At 36.4% G+C, this 14,113-nt stretch overlaps 1 protein-coding gene and 1 pseudogene across 1 annotated transcript in view; both read right to left on the reverse strand.

Moving 5' to 3' along the window:
* Nucleotides 1–6,176: 6,176 nt before the first annotated feature.
* LOC140849611 (large ribosomal subunit protein uL6-like) lies at nt 6,177–7,816 on the reverse strand (annotated as a pseudogene).
* Nucleotides 7,817–8,690: 874 nt separating this feature from the next.
* MOB1B (MOB kinase activator 1B) overlaps nt 8,691–14,113 on the reverse strand; it is a 50,880-nt gene continuing 45,457 nt past the window's right edge. Inside the window, exon 6 of the mRNA XM_017655642.3 lies at nt 8,691–13,717. Coding sequence (XP_017511131.1) covers nt 13,640–13,717 — 78 coding nt within the window. The 3' untranslated portion in view covers nt 8,691–13,639. The remainder of the gene's footprint in view (nt 13,718–14,113) is intronic.

The raw sequence follows: 14,113 nt of genomic DNA on the forward strand, positions 1-14,113 counted from the left end.
TTCTTCATTCCAATGGCAAGTCCAGGAACCGGTGGGATGGACGCAGCTACAAATGCAGCATCCCCTGGATCTTTGTTGAGGTTTTTTGTTGACCATCTTCTGGTATGACTCTTCCAGAGAGTGCTGATGTTGGAAGTTCTTCTTCATATCGTATCTTAGTTCATTTTCTGGGTAGCCAAATTAGGCTTTGATCCTCTGTATAAACACAAACAGACCCTTTGCCCACACTTTGATATGCCCTTCATACCATTGTGTAGAACTCATTGGAGGTCACCACACAGGAACTGCTTTTTTTTTTTTTAAGAGAAAGGAATATTATCAGAAAAGTGTACCTCCATAACCGATCGTCTGACACCCTTTAAGTGATCAAAATTAAGGATATTTAAAGCATGCATTAATCGTTGATTCACAATTAGTTTTATCCTATCAAGGAGTAATCCCCCTTTTCTTTCTTTCTTTTTTTTTATCTTTAATCTACACTTACATGAAGAATATTGTTTACTAGGCTCTCCCCTATACCAGGTCCCCCCTATAAACCCCTTTACAGTCACTGTCCATCAGCATAGCAAAATGTTGTAGAATCACTACTTCTCTTCTCTGTGTTGTAACAGCCCTTCCCTTTCTCCCTCCCCCCCATGCATGCTAATCTTAATGCCCCCTTTCTTCTCCTCCCCACCTTATCCCTCCCTACCCACCCACCCATCCTCCCCAGTCCCTTTCCCTTTGGTACCTGTTAGTGCATTTTTGGGTTCTGTAATTCCACTGCTTTTTGTTCCTTCAGTTTTTCCTTTGTTCTTATACTCCACAGATGAGTGAAATCATTTGGTATTTCTCTTTCTCCACTTGGCTTATTTCACTGAGCATAATACCCTCCAGCTCCATCCATGTTGCTGCAAATGGTAGGATTTGCCCTCTTCTTATGGCTGAGTAGTATTACATTGTGTATATGTACCACATCTTCTTTATCCATTCATCTACCGATGGACATTTAGGTTGCTTCCAATTCTTGGCTATTGTAAATAGTGCTGCGATAAACATAGGGGTGCATCTGTCTTTCTCAAACTTGATTGCTGCATTCTTAGGGTAAATTCCTAGGAGTGGAATTCCTGGGTCAAATGGTAAGTCTGTTTTGAGCATTTTGATGAACCTCCATACCGCTTTCCACAATGGTTGAACTAATTTGCATTCCCACCAGCAGTGAAGGAGGGTTCCCCTTTCTCCACAGCCTCGCCAATATTTGTTGTTGTTTGTCTTTTGGATGGCAGCCATCCTTACTGGTGTGAGGTGATATCTCATTGTAGTTTTAATTTGCATTTCTCTGATAATTAGCGATGTGGAGCATCTTTTCATGTGTCTGTTGGCCATCTGTATTTCTTTTTTGCAGAACTGTCTGTTCAGTTCTTCTGCCCATTTTTTTAATTGGATTATTTGTTTTTTGTTTGTTGAGGCGTGTGAGCTCTTTATATATTCTGGACGTCAAGCCTTTATCGGATCTGTCATTTACAAATATATTTTCCCATACTGTAGGGTTCCTTTTTGTTCTATTGATGGTGTCTTTTGCTGTACAGAAGCTTTTCAGCTTAATATAGTCTCATTTGTTCATTTTTGCTGTTGTTTTCCTTGCCCGGGGAGATATGTTCAAGAAGAGGTCACTCATGTTTATGTCTAAAAGGTTTTTGCCTATGTTTTTTTCTAAAGTTTTATCGTTTCATGACTTACATTCAGGTCTTTGATCCATTTTGAATTTACTTTTGTGTATGGGGTTAGACAATGGTCCAGTTTCATTCTCCTACATGTAGCTGTCCAGTTTTGCCAGCACCATCTGTTGAAGAGACTGTCATTTCGCCATTGTACGTCCATGGCTCCTTTATCAAATATTAGTTGACCGTATATGTTTGGGTTAATGTCTGGAGTCTCTAATCTGTTCCACTGGTCTGTGGCTCTGTTCTTGTGCCAGTACCAAATTGTCTTGATTACTATGGCTTTGAAGTAGAGCTTGAAGTTGGGGAGTGAGATCCCCCCTACTTTATTCTTCTTTCTCAGGATTGCTTTGGCTATTCAGGGTCTTTGGTGTTTCCATATGAATTTTTGAATTATTTGTTCCAGTTCATTGAAGAATGTTGCTGGTAATTTGATAGGGATTGCATCAAATCTGTATATTGCTTTGGGCAGGATGGCCATTTTGACAATATTAATTCTTCCTAGCCATGAGCATGGGATGAGTTTCCATTTGTTACTGTCCCCTTTAATTTCTCTTAAGAGTGACTTGTAGTTTTCAGGGTATAGGTCTTTCACTTCTTTGGTTAGGTTTATTCCTAGGTATTTTATTCTTTTTGATGCAATTGTGAATGGAATTGTTTTCCTGATTTCTTTCTATTGGTTCATTGTTAGTGTATAGGAAAGCTACAGATTTCTGTGTGTTAATTTTGTATCCTGCAACTTTGCTGTATTCTGATATCAGTTCTAGTAGTTTTGGAGTGGAGTTTTTAGGGTTTTTTATGTACAATATCATGTCATCTGCAAATAGTGACAGTTTAACTTCTTCTTTACCAATCTGGATTCCTTGTATTTCTTTGTTTTGTCTGATTGCCGTGGCTAGGACCTCTAGTACTAGGTTAAATAACAGTGGGGACAATGGGCATCCCTGTCTAGTTACCCATCTCAGAGGAAAAGCTTTCAGCTTCTCACTGTTCAGTATAATGTTTTCTGTGGGTTTATCACATATGGCCTTTATTATGTTGAGGTACTTGCCCTCTATTCCCATTTTGCTGAGAGTTTTTATCATGAATGGATGTTGAATTTTGTCAAATGCTTTTTCAGCATCTATGGAGATGATCATGTGGTTTTGTCCTTCTTTTTGTTGATGTGGTGGATGATGTTGATGGATTTTCGAATGTTGTACCATCCTTGCATCCCTGGGATGAATCCCACTTGGTCATGGTGTATGATCCTTTTGATATGCTGTTGAATTCTGCTTGCTAATATTTTATTGAGTATTTTTGCATCTACATTCATCAGGGATATTGGTCTGTAATTTTCTTTTTTGGTGGGGTCTTTGCCTGGTTTTGGTATTAGGGTGATGTTGGCTTCATAGAATGAGTTTGGGAGTATTCTCTCCTCTTCTATTTTTTGGAAAACTTTAAGGAGAATGGGTATTATGTCTTCTCTGTGTGTCTGATAAAATTCCTAGGAAAATCCGTCCAGCCCCAGGGTTTTGTTCTTGCGTAGTTTTTTGATTACTGTTTCAATTTCTTTGCTGGTAATTGGTTTGTTTAACTTTTGTGTTTCTTCCTTGGTCAGTCTTGGAAGGTTGTATTTTTCTAGGAAGTTGTCCATTTCTTCTAGGCTTTCCAGCTTGTTGGCACATAGGTTTTCATAGTAGTCTTCAATAATTCTTTGTATTTTGTGGAGTCTGTTGTGATTTTTCCATTCTCATTTCTGATTCTGTTGATTTGTATAGATTCTCTTTTTCTCTTAATAAGTTTGGCTAGAGGCTTATATATTTTATTTTCTCAAAGAACCAGCTCTTGGTTTCGTTGATTTTTGCTATTGTTTTGTTCTTCTCAATTTTGTTTATTTCTTCTCTGATCTTTATTATGTCCCTCCTTCTGCTGACTTTAGGCCTCATTTGTTCTTCTTTTTCCAGTTTTGATAATTGTGATGTTAGACTATTCATTTGGGATTGTTCTTCCTTCTCCAAGTGTGCCTGGATCGCTATATACTTTCCTCTTAAGACTGCTTTTGCTGCGTCCCACAGAAGTTGGGGCTTTGTGTTGTTGTTGTCATTTGTTTCTATATATTCCTTGATCTCTATTTTGATTTGTTCATTGATCCATTGATTATTTAGAAGCATGTTGTTAAGCCTCCATGTGTTTGTGAGCCTTTTTGTTTTCTTTGTAGAATTTATTTCTACTTTTATACCTTTGTGTTCTGAAAAATTGATTGGTAGAATTTCAATATTTTGGAATTTACTGAGGCTCTTTTTGTGGGCTAGTATGTGGTCTATTCTGGAGAATGTTCCATGTGCACTTGAGAAGAATGTATATCCTGCTGCTTTTGGATGTAGAGTTCTATAGATGTCTATTAGGTCCCTCTGTTCTAGTGTGTTGTTCAGTGCCTCTGTGTCCTTACTTATTTTCTGCCTGGTGGATCTATCCTTTGGGGTGAGTGGTGTGTTGAAGTCTCCTAAAATGAATGCATTGCAGTCTATTTCCCTCTTTAGTTCTGTTAGTATTTGTTTCACATATGCTGGTGCTCCTGTGTTGGGTGCATATATATTTAGAATGGTTATATCCTCTTGTTGGACTGAGCCCTTTATCATTATGTAGTGTCCTTCTTTATCTCTTGTTACTTTCTTTGTTTTGAAGTCTATTTTATCTGATATTAGTACTGCAACCCCTGCTTTCTTCTCGCTGTTGTTTGCCTGAAATATGTTTGTCCATCCCTTGACTTTTAGTCTGTGCATGTCTTTGGGTTTGAGGTGAGTTTCTTGTAAGTAGCATATAGATGGGTCTTGCTTTTTTATCCATTCTATTACTCTGTGTCTTTTGATTGGTGCATTAAGTCCATTTACATTTAGGGTGACTATTGAAAGGTATGTAGTTATTGCCATTGCAGGCTTTAAATTCGTGGTTACCAAAGGTTCAAGGTTAGCCTCTTTAGTATCTTACTGCCTAACTTAGCTCGCTTATTGAGCTGTTATATACACTGTCTGGAGATTCTTTTCTTCTCTCCCTTCTTATTCCTCCTCCTCCTTTCTTCATATGTTGGGTGTTTTGTTCTGTGCTCTTTTTAGGAGTGCTCCCATCTAGAGCAGTCCCTGTAAGATGCCCTGTAGAGGTGGTTTGTGGGAGGCAAATTCCCTCAGGTTTTGCTTGTCTGGGAATTGTTTAATCCCGCCATCATATTTAAATGATAGTCGTGCTGGATACAGTATCCTTGGTTCAAGGCTCTTCTATTTCACTGTATTAAATATATCATGTCAATCCCTTGTGGCCTGTAGGGTTTCTGTCGAGAAGTCTGATGATAGCCTGATGGGTTTTCTTTTATAGGTGACCTTTTTCTCTCTAGCTGCCTTTAAAACTCTTTCCTTGTCCTTGATCCTTGCCATTTTAATTATTATGTGTCTTGGTGTTGGGGGTTCTGTGTGTTTCCGTGGTCTGTTCGATTATTTCCTCCCCCAATTTGGGGAAGTTTTCAGCATTTATTTCTTCAAAGACACTTTCTATCCCTTTTCCTCTCTCTTCTTCTTCCTGTACCCCTATAATGTGGATATTGTTCCTTTTGGTTTGGTCACATAGTTCTCTTAGTATTGTTCCATTCCTGGAGATCCTTTTATCTCTCTCTATGTCAGCTTCTATACGTTCCTGTTCTCTGGTTTCTATTACTTCAATAGCCTCTTGCATCTTATCCATTCTGCTTATAAATCCTTCCAGGGTTTGTTTCACTTCTGTGATCTCCTTCCTGACATCTGTGATCTCCCTCTGGACTTCATCCCATTGCTCTTGCATTTTTCTCTGCATCTCCGTCAGCATGTTCATGATTTTTATTTTGAATTCTTTTTCAGGAAGACTGGTTAGGTCTGTCTCCTTCTCAGGTGTTGACTCTGTGATCTTTGTCTGCCTGTAGTTTTTCCTTTTTATGGTGATAGAGATAGTTTGCAGACCTGGTATGAGTGCCAGCTGGAAGAGCTCTCCTTCTTGTTGGTTTGTGGCCTTCTTCTCCTGGGAGAATAGCGACCTCTAGTGGCTTGTGATTGGCAGCTGTGAGTGGACAGGGCTTCTGCTTCCTGCTGGGCTGCTATGGAGTTTATCTCCACTGTTGCTGTGGATGTGGCCTGGCTCCGGCAGCTGCTCCAAAATGGTGGAGCCCCATTGGAGGGGAAGCGGACGGAGGCTATTTATCTCTGTAAGGGGCCTCCATGGTCCCTGTTGCTCAGGGGGTTAGAGTGCCCAGAGATCCCCAGATTCCCTGCCTCTGGACTAAGTGTCCTGCCCTGCTCCTTTAAGACTTCCAAAAAGCACTCTCCAAACCAAAACAACAACAGCAACAACAACAATAAATTAAATAATTTAAAAAAAAAGAAAAGAAAAATGCACGATTTTCTTTATCCTCAGGTGCCGGTCTCAGGCACCCACGCACCAGTCTTGCTGCCCTGTTTCCCTAGTATTGGGGTCCCTGTCCCTTTAAGACTTCCAAAAAGCACTCGCCAAAAAAAAAAAATGGCTGCTCCCGTTTCTTTGTTCTCTGGCGTCGGCCTCAGGCATCCGCTCACCGGTGCTGCCACCCTGTTTCCCTAGTATCCAGGATCCCATTCATGCACTGGTCCAGATGTCTGGGGCTGGGTGTTCAGCTGTCCTGGGCTCCTTCTCCCTCCCTGCTGACTCCTCTCGTCCCTCCGGGAGCTGGGGGGAGGGGTGCTCGGGTCCTGCCAGGCCGGGGCTTGTCTCTTACCCCCTTTGCGAGGCGCTGGGTTCTTGCAGGTGTGGATGTGGTCTGGATGTTGTCCTGTGTCCTCTGGTCTCTATTTGAGGAAGAGTTGTCTTTGTTATATTTTCATAGATATATGTGGTTTTGGGAGGAGATTTCTGCTGCTCCACTCATGCCGCCATCTTGGCTCCCCCTCTCACCAAAATATTCTTAACCTGATGGTCTAAACATAAACACCTCTAAATAATGATATTCTGAGAATACTCTAAAATACTTATTTCCTTTTGGAATTTAGGTTATCAGGGTAAAATGAAGATTGATACTGTTTATTGTTTAATGGTCCCTAATAAAGACACAATATTCGAGAATGTTAGTTTGATTGAAAGTTTAATTATTTTGCTAACAGTTCTCATGGTAATAGTATATTTAATGAAAATAGTATATTTAATGGCTTCAAGGTCAAGCATATTTGGGTTTTTAAACCCTAGACCTTCCTAATCAGTGACTTACACAATGTTTGAGCTTTAGTTTTCTAGTATGTAAGATACTGAGATACTAACTTCCAGGGTTGTTGTGAACCTTATAAAAAATAGACTTGATAATGGGGGGAATCTAGTAACCACAATGTTGCTCATGTGATTGTATGATACCAAAATAAAATAAAAAATGTTCAACAATTTTTTTTCCCCAAATCAATAAGGTTTTTAGTGCATCCTTAAAATACCACAAATAAGTCTAAGGAATCATGGCATTTCACCATTTCTGTAGCTGCACAACTTAGATCTTACTCATCATCAGCCTACTGAACTTTTTTTTTTCAGAAACATAGACATCCAAATTTTTCTGATATCCTTATTTTTAACTGTTGTGGCTTGCAGAATCAAAGCAGCTGAGTTTGATGCAAGTTCAATGTCATTTCCCTCAAGAATCAACTCATCTTTCTGGGCCTGAGATACTTAACAAGCAATGCCTGACCTCATCTGAACCCCATGGATATATTTTTGCCCCCAAGAAATTTTGGATTTCAACAGTTTACAATATAGCACCCACACTGCATTCCATATTTTTAGACCATTTTTTCCCTTCCAGAGAAAAATGATGATGATGGGGAAGTGAGCATACTTCATTTTGTAAGGGAAGCCCACTGTAACACCCTTTGATCATGTTCTGTACGTGACTAGAGTGTGAACTATAGCCAGTTCCATTCTATTTTCCCAACATTTGTTAACCCAGAGCCTCTTTTTTTTCTTTACAAGGAGACTGAGCTCTACATTGATGTGACTGAAGTCGTTCTGCCCTTTACAGTAACTGTGTGTCCCTTCAGAGTAATTGACATTTTCTGGAATGCCAACAGTCTGGTTGCTGCGAATGGTCTTCATTCTCGCAGTAGATGTGGCAAAGAGTAATGCCTAACAAATTTTGTATGTTCAGTGTATTTCATACCTTCAATATTTCTCTAGAAATTTGTTCAGTGTAGGAATCCTAAAGCAAAAATAAACAGTATGCAAAATCAGGATTCAAGGTCAAACATAACTATTTATTTTTTTAATAAACTTTGTTTCTTCCTTTAAAAAAACCTAGAATTTAAATATTTCCCATCCCATCACATACAAGTCTATAAACATTATTTACATCTCTCAATTAAAACATATTACAGATTTTCTGACATTCAGTATCTTTTAAAATAAAAATGAAGCAAGTAAACTTTGATTAATAACTTCAATTTGAGTAATCTTCATAGTTTACAATATAGCACCCACACTGCATTTCATATTTTTAGACCATTTTTTCCCTTCCAGCTACTTTAATACAGAGAGAAACTGTCTCCATGACAGCAGGATCCCTGTCTTTTCACATTTTCTGCAATGCTTGCACAGTGTGAGTGCTGCCCCTATGCTTCCATTACAGCGCATTGGCAGTATTCTGCTTTTGCCCTCAGAAATGATTGCTACTCAACCTTTAAGTGTTCTCATGTTTATTGTATTCTCTCTCCACCTAGATTTCATGATGCTATTATTGGATAATTTTAAGTAATAATGTATAGGAAAAGTTCAAATAAAACAAAAGTTTAGTGTTCCCCACAAGATTAGTGCCCTGAACCACCCGTTATTATGCATGTACAAAAATAACAAATACAATTTAATGGCTATAAAAAACTATTTCCTCTAAAAATAGTTATGTGTTCTTAAAATGAAAATGTACTAATGTATTTTACAACTTGTATAATTATTTCAAAAACAAAATAAAAATGAAAACATGCAAACCAGTAAAACTCACATACAGTATTTTAATGAGAAAAATTAATTAACAAAAAATTTTAATTTATATCATTTATACATTTATATCACTTTCAGCTTCAGTGACATAATAATTTAAAGAAAGCTGTCAAACAAACCAAAAAAGCATATGAAATTGTATTTTCCAATAGTTCAGCTGAAACATATGTACTGAAAGCAAGTACCACTAAAAATGAGGACCTGTACAACCTGTTCTGTTGTCCAAGTGCTTTGGGGGCAGGGTGGGGGGTGGGAATATAATGGAAAGTTAATAGCAATAAGGAAGAAGTTTACCTCCAAGGAGAAGGAGATGACAAGTAAACATACAGCTGGAAAAGACCAGCAATTTCACTATCTTTGAGAACTATCACTCAAAATTTTCTACTGTATAGAATTATAGACAGAAAAAAAAATGGTGTCACACTTGCAAAGCTGAGAGTACTCAATATTTTAATCTGTATTTTCTTCTGGCAACATTTGTCAGTTTAGCTACAAATGGCACACATGGTGCGTTTTATACCTTCAAAATCAATTTTTCTCTATGATTAGCTCAAAAGCAAAGCCTTAAAATTTCAAATTGTCTACAGTCAGAATTGTTCTTATATCTTAAATTTTTCTGTTAAATCTTGACATAGCTTTACCTCTACATATTTATCTCATATACCATTAAACTGATAGCTAAGCAACAGTAATTCCTATGGTGAGTCTTAACATTATGACAAACTCTGATATTTAGATATTTTAGGATTAGTCCTTGAAGTATAGATCTAGAATAGCATTTCTAAGAATTGGTATAGTCTTTAATATGGCAGATAAATTTCAAAATAAGTTTTCCTCTTCGTATATAGTCAGATTTTGAAATTACAAATATACTACTGGTCCCATACCTTTTAAAGAGACATTCAAAATTCTAAAGTTGTAAATGATCTATGAAATGATTACACAATTTTAAACATTCTATCTGTGACATGTAGGCTTAAAACTCAACATATTATATAAAATTTCTTTCAATTTCATTGTACAGTGATCTCCAGTCTATAAATTCAAACTGTTCAGTTGAGTGAAAAATATATTAAAAAGAAAAAAAAAAGGATGGAGGTAAAGGCTGTTGTTTCCTTAAGCTACTTCTTTGTTACATATTGGATCCACTTTTTTTTTACTATGCCTTCAATCAAAACTATCCTAGTCAAGAAAGCTTCAAGAGGTATCAAGGAAAGGAACAAAATATAGAAAATGAGAAAGACTGATTTTTTTTTGTTATATTGAACTGTAAGGTAATTAAATTTTTAAAAAACCCTATACATCCAAATGATAATACTGTCTACTTCAAAGTAGTGACATCAGGAAACTATTCCTTTATGAAATGATGCTACTAATGCTCAAAACGTTCTCTTCTGTAAACTCAGAGCCTATGGCACATTCTTTTTGAATTTCCCTTATGGATTAGTTCTAAAAAAACCAGTAGAGTTGGTTTGGAAAATGAGATAGGTCATTTGAAGCTGCCAAAAATTTCTGGTGCAACCAAAATGATGAAACAGATTTTCTTGCATAGTAGTAAAGCAATTCTCAAGGCATCTCTGAAAGCATTCCAAAAACATTACACCTTTGTAGTATAGCTGGAATACATAGTGCTCCCAAAGGAACCACTTTGAAGATCAACTCTCATTTGGATGTTTAAGGCATGACATATTTAAAAGAAAGTTCTATAACTTAATAATTGTATCTCACAATTTTTACCATTTCAGTGGTTATCAAAACCTCTCTCAGAGAGGGTGTAGATAAAGGTATAAAAGCTGTCATTTCGCTATTTTCCCATAAGCAAGGAAAATGCTAATACATCAAATGGAGCCTTGTGATTACATGTAAAATATAACTATCCACATAATCTGCATTTTCTGAATATAAGAGATTTTAGTACTTTATCATCGTTACTGATAAACCAGGCAGTAACTCAGTGTGATATATTATACACTGAACAAACACGTATTCTTTTACCTAATACATTTTATGCTGACCATTTAGAATTCACGAATGACAAAGGTAGAAGAGATTACAATCTGTAATCTTTCAATTTGAGGTAAACTGACCTCCAGAGCCTCTCTAGCTAACACAGGGTTATGTCTGAGTGCAGTCTGATGCCATGGTTTTTATGGGCAGCAGAATAATCAAGTCAGCAAATAAAAGCCAGTGGCGGCACCTCCTGCTAACTAAAAGATTTCCACTCTGTTACTAATTTCTCTCCAACACCACTACTCCATCATTTAAAATAATTCCTAAAACTCACTTCATATCTCACTTACCCAAAGCATTGTGATCAAAATAATATATTAACTTACAACCTTATATTTTATGCTTTTATCAGCAGATGCAAAAACCAACTTCTGCTTTGTATCTCTGTATAAAGAGCCAAGGGAGAAAAACATTATATTGCTTATTTATAAATTAAGAGACCTGAAGAGAATCCAACAGACATTTATAAGCAAACTCTGCTGCAAAACCAAGATTTGATTCTTATTTTACAAAGGGCATCTCATTAATGCTCATGGGAACCAATCGAATCAAAGCAACTTATTATTAAATCAGTTGTTTCCCACAGGCTTTGGTGAGTGTTTCCTTGTAGCCATGTAACACCATGTACAATGCCAGGACTCTCTTCCTGGGAGAACTTCTCTACTTTGTGACCATATATACACATACATTATCTCCTTACTTCCTAAAGGAATATTCAGAAGCAGGCACCTGAGATTCTGGCACAGTGACAACAAACTTCTATACTACGATGGGAAAGTAGACCCTACTACTAAACATTATTTTACAGTAACTTTTCCATTTTTACAGTGTACTACTGTATAAGATTTTAAAGAGTAAGAACAATTTTTTACTATTCTCTCTACACTTGGCTATTGCAACCCCTTTGTTACTAGGTTGATATGAAGTCAAATGCATTTTGGAAAACTACTGAGTAATCACGTGTCTCATTTTCCTAAATAAATAGGACCCAAAATCACTTGATGCCAAATTTTACTTCTGAATCAACCCATAGAGGCTGACATTACCTTTTTGGATACTAAAATACTTGTTTTAGAAAATCGGCTAGTTCCCCCTGCAGTTTATAAATAAGCATTACCAATGAATGTCAAATACATTTGCCTCTGCCAGGCTCTCCTGTTCCTTCTTCTGTTGGTACTTGGAGAATGACTGCTAGAAATGAAATGGGGAAAAAGGCAGCTCCTGGTGACACTAATTGTAATGGCATTATATTGTATCACTGCTCTACTTGTTAACAGGAAAAACAAATGGATTTCACTTTAGATTATTTTCTACTGAGTGTTTCTAGTCAATACAATTTCAGAGTAAGATTTCTATTCTACAAAAAGGTATATATATTTCTAACTGAAGGAAGAATATATTATTTCTAATTGAATGACACAGCTTTACCAAAAATGACAAAATTAAAACTAGAACCCTGAAAAGGATATTTGTCAAGCATAAAACTTAAGTGAAAAAATTTAATATTTACTTTGAAAGCTAAGTTTCTGAATTTTTTACTTATGAGAATAATTCACTAGAAAGTCATAGCAAATTAAAAGTAACTAGTGAATTAATACTTTTGTTGCTACTATCAATGCAAAGAAAAAGATTTACTTTCACAGTAGAAAAATCAGAAGTCAGAGTGCTTCATGCTTCACATTGGGCCTATAGTAAACAAAGAAGGTACTGCATCATTTTAAAATGACAGGCAAACATCAGCTCCATTCACTGAATGGAAATGCTAGAAAGTGATCTATTTCCCAAACAGTCCTTAAATTGCATGTTTGATGTCTATATCTAAAATTAATTATTTATTTTTACTTCTCATGGAAGTTAATTCCTAAAAGAAGTCTCTAAGACTTTGTTTAAAAGAAGTTGATTAAAATCTTCATGCCATTCTATTCAAAGATTTTAAGATATGACTTTCTTGAACATGACTCCCCATACTTAATTACATCCCTAACTCCTGTACAAACTAACCACTCCCCCCGAAAACAAACACTCTTATTCCCTACTCTTCAGAAGTAGAAGGGGATTCTGCAGACTTATGGCTCATTTGGCAATTGCTAAGAAACCTCACAGTTCAGCATCACCTCTGAAGACGGCAAACCTATATACAACCCAAATTTTTACACATAACAGCACAGTTAACATGTAGAAATAAGCCAAAATGCAATAGATAATACACTTTAACATCCTAAAGTATCACAATATCACAAATATCAAGAGATAGAAAAAGACCTGCTTGAAGAACTTTAAGCATTTGTTGAACAGAATTACCATCAATATAAAAAATAATTAAGAAATACTAATTTTGTTGTTCTACATGCACACCTTTACAAACTGTGTTTCTTCAGTGTAGTAAAAGCTGGAGATCATGACTTTAGGTAGTATGGCTTTTATCATAGATATATTAAAACATGCATCAGTAAGTGCCCTGGGTAATAATCCTAATATTGTTTCAAGCCCTACTCAGTTCTATGTCTGTGTTTCACACTTCAGAAGTGAGCCTGCCAAGGCACTTAAAAACATACGTCTTTTGGGGACTTAGAAACTCGGCCACAATTTACCCAACATAGAACTCCCATCCATCAGTAGACCAATCAATAAGGATTTTCTTTCAACACACAATATATAAAAAATTTATAGGTAATCAAAACCAAGTTTAAAAAAAATACTATATGCCACTAAGACAAAATTTACCCCATCAAATGTATAGAGAATGGTTCTTGGTTTCCTCTAGCAACAGAACATGGTTTCATTTATTCAGGATAAAGAAAAAGGAACCCAAACAAGTCCCCCAAAACTAAGACAAAAACAACTGAGATAAAAATAAAATACAAAATACAAATGCACTCCACACAGCTTCATGTGAGGAACAATTTGCACAGCTCTGTATCCTTTTATCTGTCTTTTGAGGTAAGTTTTTCAATCAGTTCTTGGAGTGGTGCAAGTTCTCTTCTATCAATAAGGTTGAATTCCTATGTACGATAAAGAAAGGCAGAATAGTAAAATGTATCATTTACATTTCATTCTAAAGCAGATTTTCATTAACAATGCTTCTTAATTATAGCTTTTAAAGTAAATAAAACTCGTCTTTTCTTCAAAAAAATATTTTTTTATTCCCTAGCTCTGTGTCCTACACAAATCACATTAACTACTTCTGATACTATGTTTTCATCATTAATAATATGATAAATCTCTCTACCTCATAAAATTATTGTGGGAACTAAATGTGATACCATATGTTCACTACTTCATGTAATCCCTCACACAAAGTGAACACTTGGTAAATAGGAGTTGCTGCTTTCTGTTACATGAATAACCTGGGCACCATTTAGAAATACTCAACAAAGTAGGAATCAAAAAATCTAGCA

Source organism: Manis javanica, chromosome 5 (assembly GCF_040802235.1).
Source record: "Manis javanica isolate MJ-LG chromosome 5, MJ_LKY, whole genome shotgun sequence".
Classification (NCBI taxonomy): domain Eukaryota; kingdom Metazoa; phylum Chordata; class Mammalia; order Pholidota; family Manidae; genus Manis; species Manis javanica.